Genomic DNA, 21,759 nt, shown 5'->3' with positions numbered 1-21,759 from the left:
ATGCCTGATTTTGTTTTGAAACGTCTATCCCTATTTTGCTTTAATTTATCCCTCTTCGATTGATGAGAAGGAAGATATAGATCTGAATAAAATATTTATTTATTTATTATTTTTTATGTTTTTGAATAAAATGTTCAATTATATTCAAAAGAAAAAATTAACGTTTTACATCAGCTGTTTTTGAATTATTATGAAAATTGAAAACAAAAGATCAAGAGTAAATTATTAATCTGTAAACAAAAGATCAATATTTAAACAAAAAAGAAAGTTGAACAAGTGAAAAATGAACTTTAATTTTACATATATGAATAAATATTTATTTGAATTTATTCATTTGCCGAAAATGTGAATTTGTGAAATGCTTATCTAGAATTAATAAGTTGAAAAATTTGATACACCACAGTTTATTTTAAACGTGAAAATAGATTAAGAAGACAAATTTCACAACCTGTTGGAAATAGAGAATAAGCAAAAAGGGTAATAGACAACGAGGAAAAGACGCGAGAGTTGAGACAAAATCATATCCTTAGATCTAATTAAAAAAAACAGAGTGATTAATTAAAACGACGGAGATTAGATGGCAAATGAGAGAAGTCGTGGTGCTAAATATGAATAAGTGTTATGATCATATCCAGTTTGTGACAAAGCAGGAACCATGATTGGACCTGATTAAATTTGGCTCATTGTAATAAAATCACTGAAGATGCCATTAATTAACAACTCTATGTTCCAATTTTTTTATTTTTAAATTATTTTACGCTCTCGTTTATTTTATTTTTCAATCATTAGCAAACACGCTTAGCCCTAAATTCTGCACTTATAATTTAATCCTTGTATTTTAGCACAATTTCAAAATTACTCCGGTTTAAAAGCTCCTTCCGTAGTGAATCCGGTTTGATCCGGTCAGATAGTTGAACCATTCTAGGTTGTATCGTATGTATGAGACCAAAAAAAAAAAAACCATCATGGCAAAAGTTGGAAGATACAAAAGCCCGAGATGATCTTTAAACTAAAAATTATAACGAGGCCCAGGCCTAGGCCCAAGGGTGTTTAAATTTTGCTAATAATCAAACCTTTCCGTTTAATTTTGCAATTTTACTCGGATGGAGAATTTCAATGTTTTTTTTTTGGTCGGAGGAGAATTTCAATGGTTAAGGCAAGAATACACATGACAAAACAAAAACTAAGTGAGAAAAAAAAAAAAAAAAAACTCAAAGAGATTAAAATGATCGGAAAACCAAACTTGATAAAGCTAGACGAAGAGTCTCATCAGCTCTAGCTAAACATAACTTGAAAATTACCAAAGTGATTAATAACTTAATCAGTCATTTAGGGGGAAAAACAAAAAAAGTTATTAAAAAGCAATTAACCACTCCATAAGTGTGTTTGGAAACTAGTAGCCGTTGGTAGGAACAGCTTCCATGTACTGTTTCTCCACAACCTCCATCACTGTGTCTGCAATTCCACTTGCATACACACAAGATCCTTCACAAATCTGCCTCAAACCAAACAGAACAAGATTATTAGTTTAATAAGTGGTTTGGAAAGTTAAAACACATTTTAATGACTCAGATTTGCATTACCTTAGTGTTGAACAAGAAGCTGTAGTGCTCACCAATCTGTCCACCTGCAACATGGTGGAGATCTAGCTGAAGCTGATCAAGAACTTTGGTGGTGAACAACAAACAGTTAATCTTCTTCTTCTGGACAAGCTTGATGGTTACTTCATCATCGATTATGCGTACATCGATCTCAGTGACTTTCGATTTCCTCTTCAGCCAAGAACATCTCAGTGAGGTGTTGTTGTTCTTGTTGAAGCCAGATTGGTCTACTTCGCTCTGTGGCTTGTAATTCACAGTGTCTTCTTCTTCTTCTTGATCTTCTCCTCCTCCCTCACCAACTCTAGCTCTCTTCTTGCTCCTGAATCTTCCACATCTCTTCTTCTCCACAAGCATCTTAAACTCCTCTATCGTCCTTAACAGCTCTTTGATGTAATCTATCGCCTCTCCAACGATAGATGCTCTGTCGTTCTACAGAGATTAAACCAATAATGTCTCTCATAGCTGATACACATTAACAACATGAATTGATAAAAAAAAAAAGCAAAGTAAAAGTATACCTTTGTGGGATTTGGAATGAGGTTCTTTAAGTCGAAGAAACGGTCATTGAAGTGAACTCGTCTTTCGCGTTCGGTAGGGAAAGTTCTCGACTTTCTTGATCCTCTTCCTTTACGAGTAACTCCATTGTTAAACTCGAGAATCTCATTCTCAAATCCACCATTATTGTTGTTGTTGTTTGCTCCTTCAAAATACATAACATTCACTCCTCCATTAGCATCCATCTGAATCTGATCTTCAACTCCAAGTAAACAAGACCCATTTCTTAGCTGGTTCTGGTCTCGAGGCTGCATAGGGAAATTCAGATGAAAGAGAGGATCGTACATAACAGCAGCAGCAGAAGAAGAAGACATAATGTCTGAGAATGAGATTGATGAGTTAGGAAGCATAGAAGAAGGATGATGATTAGGAGGCAATGACCATCTAGGCAAGTGTAAGAGACTAAGCAAATCAGGAGTTGTTGCAGAGTTTGGACCCAAATTCACAAAATCTTGATACCCATTTTCCCAACTAGAGTGTTGTTGATGTGAAGCCATTTGGTGAATCAAATTATTGTGGAATTGATCACAAGGAGGAGGAGGAGGAGGAGGAGGATTGATGTGAAATTGGAGAGGTGTTGAAGAAGCTTGAGGACAATCTTGTGGGCTGAGATGAAATTCAGAGAGCTCTTCTACCTCAACACTGCAGTTACTGTTGCTTGTACTACCGGCGACAAGAACTTGCGGCGGTGGTGGTGGTTGTTCGGATTGAGAGAAGCTGCTCTCCACCGTAACTTCGGCAGAAGTGTTGGGATCGAAACAACCCATTTCCTCATAAAGGCTTTCTCTTTCTTCTGCGTTTGTATCAAAAACACTAATTTATAACTTCCATAAGAAAAAAGGTAGCAACTTTCATGAGAAATTAGACCAAATAATGAAGACTTTGTGACCTTCCATGAAGATGGTTCAACGAGTCTAGATGATTCTTTAACACCTGCAAATCAAAAGTAACTAACATTCAACCATCTTTAAGAAGACGAAAACACAGAAATTTGAACCTACTTTCAGAAAAATTAGCTCTTTTATAATCTTAGAAACGAAACCCAGTTTTAGATTCTCTAAAAGATGAAAGATTTTTCAACCATGAAAATGTTCTTAGGATCCAAAAGATTAACTTTGGGTTTAGGGTTTGAGTTTGAAATTAAACATAAAGAGATAGAAGATAAAATGGGTAATCGAAGCTGGAAAATTTGAACCTTTGCTACAATTAGTTCTTCTCTATGTTTGTCTTCTCAATTTTCAGGAGAAGAAGCAAATTTCTTAAACAAGAGTATGTCTAAGTCTCTCTCCCTCTCTGTGTTTGAAATATACGGACACATTTGTAGATGGAGACAGGCAATAGAAAAAGGGTAAAAAGATGACAAAGTTAAATTATTGGATAAAAATATATATTCTTATCTTCTTCTTTTTTAAGTTCTTCTTGAACGAATTATTATTATTATTTTTTTGTCAAAAGGAAAATGTTGTATATAAGCTATGTTTCTAAACCCAAATTTTATGCAGGGTTTGTAAAACTAGTTTTCTTTTACAGTTCTTAACCGTCTTTTTAAACCATTTTTTCTACAAAGGCTAAATTTTTTTTTTTAATCATTTCAAATGTTAGAAACTTAATTACCAATTGGATCCTAAACATATCTATATGGCTGTAACCAATTGTAAGAAATACAATATTGCATATATTTCTTTCACCGTTATCAAAATTCACATTTTTTTATATAAAATGTGAAAATTTGTTTTTTTTTTTGTGGGGAGTTTTGGTTGGAGCATGTGATTTATCATTGTGGCTAAACATCAAGGTTGGTTAGAAGAATCAACAGATGGGTCCCTTTCCGAATCTCTCAGGTCTTTTCAACGACTTTAGAGGTATTTTCGTCATTACAAGCAAATACGATTTTCTCTCTGACCAATTGATATGGGCTCCAGATATTTTGCCCAAACTCACACCAACAAACCAAAGTAGCCCCTTTCCCTTTGTTGCCCTTTTCCTTTCATTTTAGTAAAACTTGGATAAAAAATTATTTTAACGCGAAACTATTTTTTTGTTGTCTTAAATGTATGGTTTACTTCTATATTTAATCTTATGTCAATCAATCATATTTTATATTATGTGTTATGTTCCGAATTGAAATACTCTTCGACTTATTACAAAACCCAAAAAAGAAGGTTTAGTAATGCAAGGTTTAAGTGGATATGTTTTGCATTTTAAAAAAGTCTTGAGTTTTAATATATGGATAATTAATCTACCTCATCATCAACAATCATGGAATAATTTATCACATCATCTAGTTTGATTCATCAATATCCATGGCATTCATCATTTTATGTGTGTATAACTGTATATAATAAAAGTCGAATTATAAATACTTAAAACCCTTGTTTTTCCAATTTTCTAACCACTAAACAACCATAAAAATAGGTTATATCACAAACATTTCCCATAAAGTAGGTTTCTTCCCCAATGTATCAATAACTTCACTAAATTAATCCAATTTAAATCTTTCTTTCTTTGTGTATAATCAATAACATAAAATGATAAAACAAAGAATCCATCCATAGAAAAACGTTTAGATACTTGAAGAAATATAATAGAGAAACAAAATAACATGGAGTGTATTGAAGATAAATAATTCATTTATTCAATCAATCATATATGTTTATATATCAATCTATTCTATTAAAGGACTGTAAAAAATAATAATCTTGGATCAAATTAAATTTAAATTGACAAAATAGTAGTATAAGTTTCCATGTTGAGCGGTTGGGTCATGCGATTTCTGTTTATGGCAAAAAGAGCGGGTTGTTTGAGAAGTAGTGGAGGTAGGTCCCACATCCAAGAATGGAATAATAATACATTTATTTGATTTTGTAAAAACGAATTAGGGGTACTCCTGTAATTTAACCGAAACTGGAAAAAATTCTGGTCACCTACTACTTCTCTCGTAGACTCTCGTACACTGCTACTGTCCCCAACCTAACAAACAGTACAAACTTAGAGTCCCCTTCGTCTACTAGAAATGTTGTGCAGGACCAAACAAACGATATGGTTTTCGATCTACTAAAAATGTAATGCCGGTTCGGTCCATATATAGCCAACACCTTTGACGACTTTGAGAAAGGGATTGGATTCATTCAAGTAATGAATCGTATCATTTTTTTTTTTTGACGGTTAACCACTTGAAATCTTTATAGAAATACAGGGATTGAACCGCACTTCTCTAAAATTGATCGGTTCTGCAAACCCGACTTAACCGGTCTAGTGGCACGTCATCACAATATCTCTCTAACAAGAATCACTACAAAAAAACATGTGGATAGCATCACTTATTTTCTATACTTACATCGGTTATCGAATGATACAAATGAGTTACCATCACTTATATAATTGATATCAAAAGTGGCGATGCAAATTAATGCATCGGTTATAGCAACCGATAGCAACATTTCCATCAATTATAACGAATGATGCTACAATACGTCAGTTATAAGAAATGATGTAAATATTGCGACGACTACAATAACTGATGTAAATATTTACTAACAGTTTTAATAATTGATGTAAATAATTTGCGTCAGCTTTCACAAGTGATGGTAAACTTGTGTCATTTAAAATATGTGATATTAATAGTGACATCAGTTAGTATAAACGATGAAATAAATTGTATCAGTTTATCACAGTTGATATTAACTTTTGTGACGTTTATAAAAAAATGATAAAAAATATTTATATCATTTATTGTAATTGATTCTAACAAATTGTTGTTGCATCACTTTATATAATCGTCGTTAATGGTTATGCATCACTTCTACAATCGAAGTAATAGTTCTTTTTTAATTTTATAATAAACTTTTTTCTTTTGTAAATAATATATCAAATCTATTAAATACGTGATAAAATAAAAATGCATCAAATATAAAACCTAGTTGAATGTAACAAAATGTAGATATCACTGTTTAAAGAAAGCAAACACATAATCCACAAAGAAATATAGCTAATGAACTTAATATAACCAGATCTTGTAATCCTAAGTACCGGAGTTGCCCACGTTCCGATTTTCATGTCCTTCTTGCATTGCCTATGAACAACCCAATTAACAATAAATTATGTCAGACTACTCTCTCCTGACTAGTTCTTCACAGATATTTCGATATCAAATAGAATATTAGAGAGTTGAGGAGATATGATGAATTAAACAAGTGAAGACATAAAAGATTTCAAAAAAATACCTGAGAATTTGGTGGATTGGCCAAGCTCGATAAAATAGTAGTAAAATTTGGCTGATTGGCCAAGTTTGCTAACAGAGCAGCTAAATTTGGCGTCGATCCAGTTGTCGATCCAGTTGTCTATACATACAGTAACATTAGTTCACAATAAAACACACTATTATAACATGAAAAACTAAGCACCATAAATTTACCTGAGTAGTAGAGGCACCAACTAATTGTTGAATAATTCCAGCCAAGTTCTGGACTTGGCTTTGCAACCCTGAAACTTGTGACCTCAACTCAACAGCTTCGGAATTTGTTGCATCTAATATTGGAGTAGGAGAACATTTCGGCAATTTTGAAGGTGTAGGTCCACGTCCGACACAACGGACGCGTCCTGAACGCTCTGGACCAAATACTTTGGAGTATTCATCATCCAAACTTGCGGTGATATTGTTTGACCCTCCAGCTGAAGGATTTTGACTCATCAAGAGTGTGAGTTCATCCTGAAATATTTAATCAAGATATAAACAAGCATAACCATTGATAAAACTAAGCATATTAGCTTAACAATGCATTTATATAAAAAAACTAACCGCACGGTTTTTTGCCTCTTCACATACAAAACTTCCATCAGGTTTCATGCGACTTGTAATGAAAAATTCTGCTCGACACGGTGTTTTTCCAGTTTGTTCTTCCTACGGATACATTAAAAATGATTAAAGAGCAGACATTATTTAAATAAATCCTTAGACTCATTATATATGTATGTGCAAGAGCTTATTATTAATAAGAACTACAACTAATAATTATTCTATTAAGGCACCATATAACAATTAAGTAATATACAACAAAATATATATGAAAAAGTATGAGAATCACCAAAGTAAGCAATATAAGCTACTTACAATTTCACGTCGTTTTCTCGCAAAACTCTTTCTTCCACAAAGATGTGGTATAGTATTCTTGCTTTGGTTCTTGATATTCCGTTCTCGCATATTCTTTCAATTCAAATTCATAACCAGGAAGTTATTTGCATTTCACACAGTATATATTAGATTAATATAGAAACATACCTTCCATTTTTCAGTGAATCTCACTGTCACAAAATTTCGCCACTGATCATCTGGTACTACGGTGGGACGATTTAGCATTGTTTCACTTCGATCATTTCGTTTGTAGATCTTCCAAAGATTACGTTTAACATCCTTACATCTGCTCCCTAATACACTAAGCACATAGTCCTTTCTTGCTTCCGGTCTATCGAACCAGAATTTTGTCTGTAATTTAGAATCAAAAAAATTATTACATATGCTTTAAAGAAACAATGAGTTTTTAGAAAGTCAATTATATAACCAAAATATTACAAAATAATATTAATTATTGTTACCTGGATTAGTTCCCATACTCTTTCCTTTCTGTGGAGAGGATATAATCTCCAATCACTGTAGTCAATAGGTAACAAATTAACATCATGACTCAATTGGCCCAACCATGACCCTAATAAACCTCCAGAGTCTTCATCAGGCTGGCCATTGCGTTCATCAAAATGGACAATGACTTTGCGGTTTTGCAACTTCCAGATATCTTTAGTCGTCAATGTTTGTTGTTCTATTTCTCCATTGGCATCTATTAAATAATCAAACACTTCTTTAGTTATTAAAGCGACACGATCCATAATCAAAATAACAAAATTAGGTGCTTGATGAGGAGTATAACAAACGTTTCTACCATGAATTTAGAATTATAATATATTAACTTTACCTATGATTTTTACTTTCCATTTGAAGCTGTTACATTCTGGTGCAAGTTCATGCGGACCACTGAACTCCATCTGTGAAAGTGGCACATCTTCCGGCGGTTGCGTCTCTGAATCCGTGAAATTCATAACTCTACACATGAAATAAATAAAACTATTAAGTACTGGAAAATATAATAAAGATCTTAAGTGATGGAAGAAATATGCATAGAAACATGTTTAACACAATCAAGTCAATGATAATGAACGAACTAGGACTAATTATAACCTGGACAAGAAGGATTATAAGCATTCAAGTCCATCACACGTATTCATGTCGATGTTAGGGAAGAGATCATCCAAAAGTTCTGCAGTTGAATCAAATTCAGCTGGAGCTGATTCAACTGGAGCTGCATGTCCCCCAGCAAGTGTTTCAGTTGCATTTTCAACCACACTAATTTCTTCTCCATGTAATACCCAATTAGTGTAAGAACTTAGAAATCCAAAACACATTAAATCGCCTTCAATATCCTCTCTCGACTTAGACTTGAATAGACAGCAACGATTACAAGGACATTTCAACATGTCCACCTTAATTTTGCCAAATGCAAAATCTAAGAAACTTTTCACTCCTTTTGTATAGTCATCACTTAAACGAGGTTTGTCTATCCAAGACTTATCTATAATTACCTAGGTTAAAATAAGAAATACGTAGATATGTTATTAGTTTAAATTCGTCTCTACTTCTTTACCTCTATATATAACTATCGGGAGATGTGATTTTCAAGAGATTAAGTTCTGCAAGATTTTGCAAATTGACTAATAATTTACTAACTCTTTCTATAATTATGTATGTTTATCAAAGCATCCAACACACAAAAACAAAACAAACGATGGTGTGAATTTGAGTTTCAAAGATATAAACTAAGAAAATGATAAATTTTCCAAGTCGTACACAGAGAATTTAAAGTTTCACAAACAATCAAGTCAAACAACACAAAGAGGAGATAATCATGCTTTTGAATTACAAATTAGAAAATTAAAACTAAGCTAGGTGTGATTTGTTTAAGAGATCAATCATAAAACGACAATCAAATATCAATGAATCTGAAAATTAAAGAGATGAAATACTAGAATTACCTTATTTAGAGTTGTACTCAGATTTCTGAAACTTGGTGATCCTCTCTGTTGCTCTTGAAAAACGCTATATCAAAATAATTTTGAGGTGAATATATATATGGACGAGTAACTGACGCTTGAGATACCTAAGAATTATGATACCACTCCCGCTTAAGGTTAGAAATTTGCGGGAATCTAAATGAAATATTTTAGGTTTTCACATATATATATATATTTATTAAGTGTTACATGAACGGTGCTGGGAGAATTCTTAGCCACGATCAGAAAATTATATATTCAATTTAATCAAAAATAAAATCAGTTGTAGATTCACCAACCCAACATCAAATATATCAAAGATAGGACATGAATTACATAAAAGAAGATAATTACATATATATTTTCTTCATAGTTTGTTCAGATCTGTGATTATAAATATTTAGTATAAGTGAGAGAGAGAGAGAGTAACTCATCTGCCAGCAATAAGAGGCTTCTCTTTGCTCTTCATGAAATTTCCAAAGCACAAATCAAAATCATCCATAGATAGTTAATCAAATCGAAGACTGCTTCTTGCTCTATCGAAGGCATCGTGATAAAAGCGGCGGAGCTTGGAATCATCGGAAATCACCGTACTCTCAATCCAACAATGGATTACAAACAAAGGAAACAAAGAAAATTGATTTGCATCTACTTTAATATTCTTTTGGAAACAAAACTGAAGCAAAATCGAAGAAGAGCAGATGTGTAATGGCCAACGGCGGAAGAGAAGATGAACATATATGGGCTTTACTTAGATGGGCTTTGCAAGAGTCATTTTGTATTTTTGTCGTTAATTTGAGTCTACTCTATTCACATGGGTAGAACATTATTCTTATTTAGTTAATGTTTTATTATATTATATTAACATGACCAAACAATAATAATTAAGTCACATACATGCATCTGTTTTATAATTGAGGTTAAATTAGTATTACTTGTTATTGATGCAAATTTTTTTTTATTAAAAATACGAAAAAATTTGCAAAAGCATCAGTTATATTACTGTTACAAATACGAATTATTAGTGTTGCTTGTTAAAAGTGATGCAAATTTAGATTATTTAGCATCAATTTCAAACAAACGTCATAAATCAGGTGCTATTTACATCACTTATTAGAAATGATGTTGAACTGCCAAATTAGTGTCACTTATTATTAATTAATTCGAATTTGCGTCAGTTAATTTTTTGACACAATAAAACTGACGTTAATCACCCCTTTTTTTGTAGTGAATGAGACCAATCTATTCAAAGTTGTCGTAGGTATAATTTGATCACTTATATATTATGCATGGTGCTTCAGCATGGATGCTTTGGGGTAAATTAATTTCATCATCATCATCAATGCTTCATTTGTTTGGATCATTCCTTTTTTTTAGCAGTAATCAGAATGCATGAATTATTAATCTTTCAAGACATGATTTAAAGGAATATATATTGTTGGATCTGATGACCAGTGGCGGAGGTAGGGTGTTAGTAGGGGGGTCACTTGACCCCCATAACTTTTAGAAAATTTGTATATTAGGCTTAATTATTTGGTATTTGTTGATAATTTTGTTTAAAATGTTAATGTTGACCCCATTAACTTATCTTCAAATCATGTTTTTGCACCCCTTCTATTATTTTTTTTTTCTATTGACCCCTGTCAAATTTATTTCTGGTTCCGCCACTGCTGATGACAGTTTTTAGTCCTAAAGAAACTTTTAACCAGATCATACTTTATTTAACCTTGGCTACAAAATAAGTGTTTATTTAAGTATTGCAGAAAAAACATGGATAAAATTTAAAATGGAACGTCGAAAAATTGATGAAATTAGCCTAACAATAATTAATAGTTATTGATTGAAACTTGGAAGAGCAGCCATGTAGTACTGTTTAATTATCTACAACCTCAATCACTCTATTTGCGATTGCACTTGCATTTATTGTCGACCCTTCTCCTTCGTGTATCTGCATTTTGGGCAATAATTATTACCAAAACTCAATCCAATATATTCAAATCCATAATCAAGACTCGATCACTGACCTTGGTCTCGAGCAAGAAACTGTAATGCTCGCCAAAATGTCCTCCAGCGACATGGTGAAGATCAAGATGATACTGATCAAGCACTTTGGAGACAAAAAAACAAACAGTTGATCTTCTTTTTCTGCACGACTTTGATCGTTACTTCATCATCAATAACCCTAACATAAACTTGTATTACTTTTGAATTCCTCTCTAGCCATGAACATTGATCTATCATATCGCTCTCTGGCTTCTTCTCCATGTTTTCTTCATCATGATTGAGTCTCATCTTTGAAAACGGATGCTCTATCTCGCCAGTCACATAAATTGTGTTTCTACTGTCAATATTCTTGTGTCTTCCACCACATCTCTTCTTCTCAACCAAAGACTTAAGCTCGCTAACTAGTCTGCGTAACTCGTTGATGTAAACGATCCCATCTTGAACAATGGATGCTTTACCTCCCTAATAATAGATTTATGGGAATTAATTAAGAGATATTGGAGAGAGTGAATGAAAGATTAGTTTTGTCATAAACATGAAAAAAGTATATAACTGATTACCTTAGACGGGAAAGGAATGAGCAACATGAATTGGAACAAAAAAAAAGCAAAGTAAAGTATACCTTTGTGGGATTTGGAATGAGGTTCTTTAACTCGAAGATACGGTCATTGAAGTGAACTCGTCTTTCGCGTTCTGTAGGGAAAGTTCTCGACTTTCTTGATCCTCTTCCTTTACGAGTAACTCCATTGTTAAACTCAAGAATCTCATTGTCAAATCACCATTATTGTTGTTGTTGTTTGCTCCTTCAAAATACATAACATTCACTCCTCCATTAATATCCATATGAATATATATGATCTTCACCTCCAAGTAAACAAGACCCGTTTCTTAGCTATGAATTTGTTTGTAACACTTCCGATAAGATATACAGGTTGCTTCCCTAATTGACTCCTTTTTTGTGTCTAATTAGTAATATCCTATATAGTTTAGTATCTGTCCATGGAAAATTATTACTCCATCCGTTTCGTTTTAGTTGTCGTTTAAGGTTTTCTCACACAAATTAAGAAAATCATTAAGAAAATCATTAAATTTTCTGTTTTATCCTTTATTAATATATTTTATAAAAAAATTCATTGGCCGAAACATTAAAACAGTAAGGATAAAACTGGAATTTTCACCAAACATTTGCATCGAAAACCTAAAACAACAACTATAATGAAACAAAATTTTAACTCTAAAACGACAAGTAAAACGAAACAGAGGGGGTAAATTCTAAAACATATTTTCAAGACAGACTGGAGTATGGAAACAAAAAATTTTATACTCCAGTCTAAAATGCCCCTTTTTCAATACCCCTTTTCAAAAATGCCCCTTTAGCTGTCCATTTTTAAAAATACCATTTTTTATGTACAAAATGACTAAATTACCCTTCTTTTAATAAAAGATATCACAAATATATAAGGAAATATAACAAAATTAGGTCCACAAAATACAAAATATTTTTGGCGGGAAAAGTGATCCCGTAATTTTTCCCGCCAAAACACTTGTAAAAACTTTAAAATACCTTGTAAAATTTTTTCCCGCCAAAAAATTTTTTTTGCGGGAAAAGTGATTCCGCAATTTTTTTGGCGTTAAATTTTTGGCGGAAAAAATTTACAAGATATTTTAAAGGTTTTTTACAAGGTATTTATAAAGTTTTACAATGTATTTTAAAAGGTTTTACAACGTATTTATTTACCAGAACCCATGTATATTTGCTACGAGGTATTAATTGTTACTTTTTTGGGATAAACGTTTTTGTTTGCTACTACTCCCAAATATACATGGGTTCTGATAAGTCACAATTAATACCTCGTAGTAACTACTCCCAAAAAAATCTAGTTGCTACGAGGTATTAATTGTGACCAAAAAAATATTTACCTCAGGTTACCTGTTTTGAAGTAAATCAAAAATAAATTGAGAAAATATCAACCTTAGAGAATTAATTTCGGATCGATTTAAATTTTATATTGAGAAAAATATTATCAGTTTTCCTATTGCAGTTGGATCTGTTTAAGTTTATAGCAAAGAGAGGGGGATTGTTTGAGAGAGAGAAGATGAAAAAGTAGGTCCCACATCCAAAATTGTGAAAATATATTCTCATATCTATATTGATTTTTATAAAGTGATTAAGGAAATAGTGGAGAAACAGAAACCAAAAAATTCTGGTCACCTACCTCTCTCGTACAACTAGTTGCCCCATCCTACTCCTAGCCGTATAAACTTTAGAATCATGAGAAGTTTTGTATCAATTTTAAAGCCAGAGATTTTTATTTGGAGATTGATGAGATCGACCAAAATCTCGAAATTCCAAGTCGATCTTGATTCGGTTTCTCAATACCCCTTATATCCCTATATTTAACATAGAAATCAGAAATGATAAAAACTTAAAGTGTTGTGCCGGACACAACGATATTGGTTACGTCTTGTTAAGAACAGATTGGATTTGTGAGATATGAAATTTTCTGATGCCTGTTCGGTCCATATAGGACCATTTTTTCAGGTAGTGCATTAATTAAATTAACTAATTAAGAGAATCGAAATATCAATGTTCTTACGGTCAACCGCTGAGATGGTTTGTAGAGTACAACAAGACCGAACCGTACTTAATGACTCTGAGAAGTTCAACCATTGCCGTCAATTGACCCCGGTGAAATTTTTAAAAATAGTTGAATTTTTATATAAAAAAAATTATTGACCCCAATCCAATAAAAATATTGACCCCTATAAGAAAAATTTATGTTACAAACCCAATAATTACACTGTATTTATAGATAATATTAACCTAATAAAATTTATTTTAAGTAAATCTACTACAATTAAACCTACTAATATAAACTAATATAATATTTTAACATTTATTTTGACCTGATCTAAAAACGTTTTACCTTCTTCTTCTTTCTTCTTTGTGTTTTTAATCAATCTTTGATCGTGTGATGGTGGAAACAAGAAAACATCTTTCACATCTTTTAGTATATCGACTTATGAAGCTACCTTTTATGCATATTTTAGAAAAAAAAAAATATTTTGACCCCGATGAATAGAGTTTCTGGCTCCGCCACTGACCGTACTTAATGACTCTGAGAAGTTCAACCATTGCCAAAACCGGACAAAACCGTTACAAAATCCCTAACAAGAATGTGAGATAATATTTGGGATTGTCTAGGCTTTATATGATTGGACCTATAAAAGTATGGACTATTTTACATGTCTTGTTAGAAATATCCAAAATCTCTATACTATTAAAAGAGAAGTACAAATGAAAATGGATCGGATTAAAATCAGAAAATTGACCCGAAATTCTGAAATCGGATCTTTGAAATTTTTTTGGAATATAAATTCGAATTAATAATGAAAAATCGAAATAAAATCAAATATTTATAGAAATCAAATAAAATCTGATTGTACTTATGGTAACTAATAATAAAAGCATATTCCAAACAATATTATACATTAATTACGTATAATAAATTTGTTCATATATTTTTGGGACTAATTCTATAACAATCAACGTTTTTGTCATTAATTTCGCTCATTTTAGCCAATTATCATTAATTGAAAGATATTTTACTTGCTTCTAAAGATTTCTAGAAAATTTATCACAAATAACCCATCTGTTTTATAAATTAAATTGATATTTTTTATTTTGGTCGTGTAAATTAAATATATATTTTTATTTTGGTCATGTAAATTAAATAGATATGAAATCCATGTAACTAATTTTAATTTAATTAGATTAAATCGAAATTATGATATTTTCATACCTATAGCTTACCAAAGAAGTTTAATTTTCAATTTATAAAGATTTCTTGAATATGATTTTAGAATTATTCAACAAGATGATAAGTATTTATTAAATTTTGTGAATCATGAAAAATAATAATTAATTTTTAATCATTATACTTCATCTTTCAATCTTTCATCTAACAAATAAGATACATATTATATTATTACTATGTCCAAACTTCATTTTGTTGTATGACTAAATAATATTTCCATTAGAACTGTCAAAGCGAGTTGATTCGTCCCGTTAAGTCCGTTTTGCGATAGACAAAAAATATTTTGACTTGTAGTTAGTCGGTCCGCACGACCCGCGGGTAGCATATATGAAATACAAACCCGTCCCGCGAATGTATGCGGATTTGCGGGATTGTCCATGGATTTTGTTTAAATAATTTTAAAGTAACCAAAATTTAAAATACTACTAAAATAAATAAATAAATCAAAATACTATTAAAAGTTTGTTTAAATTACCACATGTTGAATAAATTATAATTTTATCAATAAATACTAATACGCGGGCTGATCCGCCTACCCGCGGATGAAAACCGATTAAACCTATGACCCACTGCGAATTAATCTATGTGGCCCGCTTATTTGCGGGTTTAATATATTTTCCCAAATCTGCCCCATAGTGAGATGATGTGGGCTCGACCCGCGGTTTTTGACCTATTTTGACTACTCTAATTCCCATGAATCGTCTAATTTTAGAATTTTAAAACACAAAATTCTATTTTGTAAATCATAATTAATACGATGGGTATATTTATAAACAATTTTACATTTTCTCTATAATTCGTTATTATGAATATTTATAAGTATACTATACGATTCGTTCTACTAAAAAACACACACAATATTAAACGTAACGTATGTAAACCAATATTCTTCCGCGGTGGACCGCGGGTCCGATCCTGAAACCTAAATTTGGCTCCAAACTGAGTTTTTATTTAGTCTTGCAAATGAGAAAACATGGATTTAGAAAGAAAAAAAAAAAGTCAGAAAATAGACGAAATTAGCCTAGTAATTTATGGGAAGAGCAGCCATGTAGTGTTTGTCCACAACTTCAATCACTCTGTTTGCTATTGCACTTGCATATATTGTTGATCCTTCATAAATCTGCATTTTATTCAATCATTATCACCAAAACTCAATCCCAAATATATATACAAAAAATCCATAATCAAGATTTGGTATATATATTCGTCGATCACTAACCTTGGTGTTGAACAAGAAACTGTAATGCTCACCAATCTGTCCTCCTGCAACATGGTAAAGATCAAGCTGAAGTTGATCAAGTACTTTGGAGACAAGTAACAAACAATTAATCTTCTTCTTTTGCACAACTTTGATTGTTACTTCATCATCAACAATCCTAACATCAACTTCTGTTACTTTTGATTTCCTCTGCAGCCATGAACATCTCAGCGAGTTGTTGCTTGAACATTGGTCTACTACATCGCTCTCTGGCTTCTTCTCCATGTTTTCATCATCAATATCATCTTCATCATTATCATGATCATTCGAGTTGTTGTTGTTAATGTTGTTGTCTAATTCATTGTTCTTGTGTCTCCCACCACATCTTTTCCTCTCAACCAAATACTTAAGCTCGCTTACTCTTCTGCGTAACTCGTTGATGTAATCGATTCCATCTTGAAGAATGGATGCTCTATCGCCCTAAATAACATATTATATGACTTAAGCAAAGAGACATTGGAGATGATATATGAAAACTAAACTAAGAAAAGATTGTTGTCGTAAGTAATAAACTAACCTTACTCGGGTTAGGGATGAGTAATTTCAAGGCCTCGTACCGCTCATTCAAGTGACATCTTCGCTCACGTTCTGTTGTAAAAGGTTTGTTCTTTCGCTTTCCTCTTCCTTTACGTCTAATTTCTTTGCTAAACTCGATGATTCCGCTATCGAACTGAGCATTGTTATTCTCATCTCCAACATTGGACTCATCTCCTTGAGTAGTAGTATTGGTATCAATGCCAAGCAAGTACCCTGAGTAGTCATTAGAAGGGATCAATGGAGGTTGTGGAGGAAGGTTTAAGTGGCAGAGCGGGTCATACGTGAAGCAAGAACCCGCCATTATATCCGAAAGATTCGAGCTTGGTAATGCCATTGAGCATCTAGGCAAATGCAAGAGGCTGAGAAGATCAGGAATTGGAGTTGTTGTTGTATTTGGATGTGAAGTGTTCATGAAGAAACCAGTGTTGTCTTCAGAAACACCCCAATTCGGTTCTTGAATCATTTGATTGATCAAATGGTTGTTGTTGCTGATGTTTTGGTTCTGAGTTTCTGAGTTTGGAAGAGAGATAACAGAAGGGAAAGCAGAGAATTCCTCCATTGTTGGAAGCTTAAGATCGTCGTTAAAGCTGTTTGTTGTGCTTCCGACCGGTGGTTGGAACTGGTGGCTTACCGGAAAAGTTGTTTCCGCCGCGCAGAAGCTGCCGTTGTTGTCTACCATCGGATTAGGATCAAAACATGAACTTTCCTCATACATTTTCAACTGATTTTTTCTGCAAACAAAACTAATTTTCCATAACCATAATTAATCTTTAAGACAAAAGCCAATCTAAGTTAAGTTGATTACATTAAATAAAGAAAGTTTGCATAAACTCAAAACCTAATCTCAAACTAATTCCCTTAAGCCCCTTTCTTTTAGATTGGAAAAGAAAAATCCTCTGCATTTTGTGTTTTGATATCTTCTTTACTCTCACATTTTTAGTATTGATTTAAAAATCAAACTTAGTTTAGAGAATGAAAAGTTTAGAGAAGGAAATGCTCTCAATACCAAAAGTTAGACGATGATGATCTTTCTCCTTCTTTGTTGTCCCTGAAAGCCTAAGTTACCACCAACTATATTTCAGCTTCACAATTTCAAATCAAAGATCATTTCAGCATTTAGAACTCAAATCAAATTTAGGAGAAAAAGAGAGAAGCTTTTTGGGTATGTTTTGTTTCTGTTTGATGGAGTTTGGGGTGTGTTTGTGTCTTTTGGATCTTTCTTGTTCCCATAAGAGAGGGTTTTTTGGACGTGTTTGTATTGTTTTGGACAGCTCTCGACTAAATACTTCAAGACAGAGGAAACAATTTTTTTTTCTTCTCCCTTTTTTGTTAAGGAAAATATGAATTGAGAATAAAATGGTTCCAACCTTTAATTTCTGACACAAACAAAGCCTTATTTCTTTACTAAGACATGTCTTAATATTTGGAGATTTATTACAAAGTTTTAGTATTTTTCTTTTAAACGTAATTCAAGCCGTGTATTTCAAAATTAAACTTCCAATTAGAACTTATGAAGTATGTTGGGACTGATAAGAATTTATTTTCCTTACAATTCCACTTTTTAGACAAATAGACAAATAGTGGATAAATGATGATAATAGACCGAGGGAAATGGACCTAAAAGGTACATAAAAAATAACCATAATATGAGAAATGAAATAAAAAATAAAATAAATAAACAAGTACTATAATAATAATGAATAAAAATATAATTGAGATTTTCAGTTGGGTCATGCAATCTCGCTTTTGGCTACAACGGCAATGGACCCCACTTGAAATCTCCTAATTCCTTACAATTTTTTTCTCAAATGATCAAGGGTATTTACGTCATTTAAACTCCAATTTGGTAAGAGCAGCTCCAACGGTGTGTTTACTAGCTAAGATATGCATACGTGTCAAGTGATGATTTGTCTGAAAATGGAAAAATAAAAAAGTCTCGGTTTTTTGTTTCTTCAGTCTGTCGACGGCGGAGGAGGAGGAGACTAGGAAGATCGATTTTTATCAATCTCGATTGAACAAGATGGTACGTTTTATTGTTTCCCAATTCATCTTTTATTTCAAATAATTGAATCGCTTGATTCATCTTCTGCTCTCTCAAGTGGTAAATTGGGGATAAACCATGTTTGTTTGTTGTAAATGGATCCCCGAAGCCCTACAAGTATTTTTGATTGCGATTAGTATGAATCTCTTTGGAGATTTATGGTTTTCGATGCTAGGATTTGGTTCTAGAAGGATTTCTTCGGAATACTTTGATCTTTCGTGATTGTCTCACTCGATTATCATATTGTTCGTTGGTAATTTGAAATCTTTTGTTAATAACTTGATTCGTTTTGATAATTGCCATGTTTTAGCTTGTTATCGAAATTGTCTCTATGATTTGGCTAATCTAATCAATTGCTTGCGTTCTGTTTTTTTTTTTTTACCTTTTTGATTATTGAGGATCATATCTGGTCATTAGATTGCTTTTGTGATCCATGAACAGAGATGAGGCTAAACCAAAGTATAACATCATTGATTTGATGATCAAAAGTAACTAACGTGTGTATTTGGCTTGAGTTGGTGTCAGTGTGTTGGTATGGATCGTCCTTAAAGTCTCTCCCTCGTGTACCTTTTGTTGATCGATCAGAATCTTTGTTTTTGTTGAATTGGCAGGAGGATGCTCTCATTTTGGTTTAATTTTCATACGTGCTTTTATTTTGTTCAGGTTCGACATGCCTTATAATATATGATCGCCAAGGGTGTTTGATTTAATGCAGAAAATAAGCAAGTTGGGAACTATTATTCTACAAAGGTACTATTGAGAGTCTCTCCTTTCTCTATGATCACTTAAATATGACTTCTCAATTTTTGTTTCTGCTGTCTACATCATTCTTTAGTGCACCATTGATTGTGTTTGTTTGATGCTTGGTAGTTGATTGTTATGTCACACTTAAACACACACCATTAACTTTTAATTTTGCTCTTTCATTCTCTTTTAAACACCTAACCAGAAACTAGGCTACTCAAGAACAAAAACCACACGCTTGAACCCATTGATTGTCTATATTCTCTATGTGATCAATGCTTGGTAGTTGCTTAGGGTTTGGTTGATAGAGAACGAGAACGAAGAGATTGTGAAATGATTTTCTATATTTCCCGAAACAGAAAAGGTTGTTACAATCGTGTATATATACACTCTACACTAAACCAAAGACTAAACCGTATACATGTATATTAACTTAACCAGTACATTAAACCGGAATCATATATACATCTAAGAGCCCCCCTCAAGCTTGAGCTTCATATATGTTAAGAACTCCAAGCTTGCTGTTGTTTTCTCGAAAAAGAGATGGATATAGAGGTTTAGTCAATATATCTGCAAGTTGATTATCAGTCCGCACAAACATCGTCTTAAGAATACCAGCTTCAATGCATTCACGAACTTTATGACAATCAAACTCTATATGCTTTGTCCTCTCATGGAAGACAGAGTTACTGGCAATGTGTAATGCAGCAACATTATCACAATAGAGATATGCAGGAGAACGAAAAGGAACCCTGAGAGCAGTGAGGAGATAACCCAGCCAAATCAACTCCTTGGTAGCCACACTCATAGCTCTATACTCAGCCTCAGCTGAACTCATGGAAACAACATCCTGTTTCTTTGAACGCCAAGAAACCAATGAATTACCAACAAAGATGGCAAAACCAGTCACACAACGTCGACTGTCAGGACAAGTACCCCAGTCAGAGTCAGAAAAGCCTCGCAAATCAAAGGTAGGATCAGCACCATAGAATAAACCCTGTCCAACAGTTCCCTTCAAGTACCTCAAGATTTTATGAATAGCCTGAAGATGAATATCAGTTGGAGCAGAGGAGTACTGAGCCAATTTAGAGACTGCAAAGGTAATATCTGGCCTGGTAATACATAAGTACTGCAGTTTACCAATCAGACGTCTATATTGTTTAGGATCAGCAAGAACTGTACCAGTATCCTGAGCAAGCTTCTGATTAGGCTCCATGGGAATAGAAGACGGCTTACAATCAGAAAAACCAGTGGACTCCAGTAAGTCCAAAATATACTTCCTCTGATTCAAAGAAATGCCCTCATCAGTTCTAGCAATTTCAATTCCCAGAAAAAATTTAGGTGGACCAAGATCTCGAAGCTGGAAAGCAGAGCTCAATTGTGTCTTCAACTCAGCTACAAGAGAATCACTGGTACTAGCAATGAGTATATCATCTACATAGACCAGAACCACCAGAAAATTACCATTAACTTCTTTAACAAAAAGAGTATGGTCTCCATGACATTTGTCAAATCCAAAACCAACCAGAGTGCTTGAAAACTTTAAAAACCACTGGCGAGAAGCCTGTTTAAGACCATAAATGGATTTATGAAGATGACAAACTGCATTAGGAGAGACTTCAATTCCCATTAACTCTGCATAACCTGGGGGTAATTTCATATATATTTCCTCAACAAGGTCACCATTAAGAAAAGCATTGGAGATGTCCAATTGGTGCAAAGACCACTGCATTTTTGGTGCGAGGGATAGAAGAAGTTTCACTGTTACCATTTTTGCAACAGGAGAGAAAGTATCAGTGAAATCTATACCCTCTTGTTGAGTATACCCTTTGGCTACTAAGCGAGCTTTATACCTTTCAATACTGCCATCAGCATGAAATTTGATGGTGAAAACCCATTTGCATCCTACTGCAACCTTTCCTGGAGGCAAGTCACAGACACTCCAAGTTTCAGTTCTTATAAAAGCTCCAATCTCCTTACCCATAGCATCTGTCCATTCCTTGTCATGCTTAGCTTCTGAAAACTTTGTAGGTAGCTTTGTTTTTGTGATGATATTAATGAAAGCACCAAAAGGCTCAGATAGATAAGAATAAGAAATATATT

At 33.0% G+C, this 21,759-nt stretch overlaps 5 protein-coding genes across 7 annotated transcripts in view; 1 reads left to right on the top strand and 4 right to left on the bottom strand.

Moving 5' to 3' along the window:
• Positions 1-1,199: 1,199 nt before the first annotated feature.
• Positions 1,200-3,490, bottom strand: LOC9317232 (transcription factor bHLH10). The gene is made up of 5 exons (XM_021030165.1): positions 3,352-3,490; positions 3,046-3,089; positions 2,120-2,949; positions 1,584-2,030; positions 1,200-1,495 (listed from the first exon to the last, which is right to left on the bottom strand). The coding sequence occupies exons 2-5, from the start codon at positions 3,050-3,052 to the stop codon at positions 1,394-1,396; spliced, it is 1,386 nt and encodes a 461-aa protein (XP_020885824.1). The 5' UTR covers positions 3,053-3,089; positions 3,352-3,490; the 3' UTR covers positions 1,200-1,393.
• Positions 3,491-6,039: 2,549 nt separating this feature from the next.
• Positions 6,040-9,978, bottom strand: LOC110229553. Of its 2 annotated transcripts, XM_021030083.1 has the most exons (9): positions 9,237-9,976; positions 8,123-8,250; positions 7,749-7,987; positions 7,435-7,638; positions 7,267-7,359; positions 6,955-7,056; positions 6,571-6,864; positions 6,380-6,496; positions 6,040-6,228 (listed from the first exon to the last, which is right to left on the bottom strand). In XM_021030083.1, exons 2-9 carry the CDS (start codon positions 8,244-8,246, stop codon positions 6,178-6,180), a joined length of 1,224 nt encoding a protein of 407 aa, XP_020885742.1. In that variant the 5' UTR covers positions 8,247-8,250; positions 9,237-9,976; the 3' UTR covers positions 6,040-6,177. The 2 variants fall into 2 exon arrangements, with proteins under 2 accessions (XP_020885742.1, XP_020885743.1); XM_021030084.1 differs by lacking the exon at positions 7,267-7,359 and having other exon boundaries at positions 9,237-9,978.
• A 952-nt stretch (positions 9,979-10,930) lies between these two features.
• On the bottom strand, positions 10,931-12,033 carry LOC9315379 (transcription factor bHLH138; the record flags this gene model as incomplete). The annotated part of the gene is made up of 3 exons (XM_021029057.1): positions 10,931-11,202; positions 11,279-11,720; positions 11,881-12,033. Coding segments are annotated over 2 exons (519 nt in total), but the record flags the coding sequence as incomplete, so codon positions are not given.
• A 4,013-nt stretch (positions 12,034-16,046) lies between these two features.
• Positions 16,047-18,212, bottom strand: LOC9315378 (transcription factor bHLH91). Of its 2 annotated transcripts, none has more exons than XM_021027272.1 (4): positions 17,878-18,212; positions 16,852-17,614; positions 16,296-16,754; positions 16,047-16,196 (listed from the first exon to the last, which is right to left on the bottom strand). In XM_021027272.1, exons 2-4 carry the CDS (start codon positions 17,584-17,586, stop codon positions 16,098-16,100), a joined length of 1,293 nt encoding a protein of 430 aa, XP_020882931.1. In that variant the 5' UTR covers positions 17,587-17,614; positions 17,878-18,212; the 3' UTR covers positions 16,047-16,097. The 2 variants fall into 2 exon arrangements, with proteins under 2 accessions (XP_020882931.1, XP_020882932.1); XM_021027273.1 differs by having other exon boundaries at positions 16,852-17,602.
• Positions 18,213-18,810: 598 nt separating this feature from the next.
• LOC9317230 (protein root UVB sensitive 2, chloroplastic) overlaps positions 18,811-21,759 on the top strand; it is a 10,904-nt gene continuing 7,955 nt past the window's right edge. The window contains 2 exon segments of the mRNA XM_021028517.1: positions 18,811-18,894; positions 19,576-19,662. The gene's annotated coding sequence lies outside the window, so the exon portion shown is untranslated.

The sequence above is a fragment of the Arabidopsis lyrata genome (genome assembly GCF_000004255.2).
Source record: "Arabidopsis lyrata subsp. lyrata unplaced genomic scaffold ARALYscaffold_4, whole genome shotgun sequence".
Taxonomy (NCBI): Eukaryota; Viridiplantae; Streptophyta; class Magnoliopsida; order Brassicales; family Brassicaceae; genus Arabidopsis; species Arabidopsis lyrata.
The sequence above is the reverse complement of the archived record's forward strand: the minus strand, read 5'-3'. Positions and strand labels throughout refer to the sequence as shown.

Coding starts and splice junctions, on each gene's coding strand:
- LOC9317232 (XM_021030165.1), bottom strand. Junction 2,031..2,119: donor TCATTCCAAATCCCACAAAG/GTATACTTTTAC, acceptor TAATCTCTGTAG/AACGACAGAGCATCTATCGT. Junction 1,496..1,583: donor GCTTCTTGTTCAACACTAAG/GTAATGCAAATC, acceptor GGTTTGAGGCAG/ATTTGTGAAGGATCTTGTGT.
- LOC9315378 (XM_021027272.1), bottom strand. CDS start 17,586: ATGTATGAGGAAAGTTCATGTTTTGATCCTAATCCGATGGTAGACAAC. Junction 16,755..16,851: donor TCATCCCTAACCCGAGTAAG/GTTAGTTTATTA, acceptor TATGTTATTTAG/GGCGATAGAGCATCCATTCT. Junction 16,197..16,295: donor GTTTCTTGTTCAACACCAAG/GTTAGTGATCGA, acceptor AATAAAATGCAG/ATTTATGAAGGATCAACAAT.
- LOC110229553 (XM_021030083.1), bottom strand. CDS start 8,246: ATGAATTTCACGGATTCAGAGACGCAACCGCCGGAAGATGTGCCACTT. Junction 7,360..7,434: donor GATTCACTGAAAAATGGAAG/GTATGTTTCTAT, acceptor TTGAATTGAAAG/AATATGCGAGAACGGAATAT. Junction 6,229..6,379: donor CCAATCCACCAAATTCTCAG/GTATTTTTTTGA, acceptor GGTTGTTCATAG/GCAATGCAAGAAGGACATGA.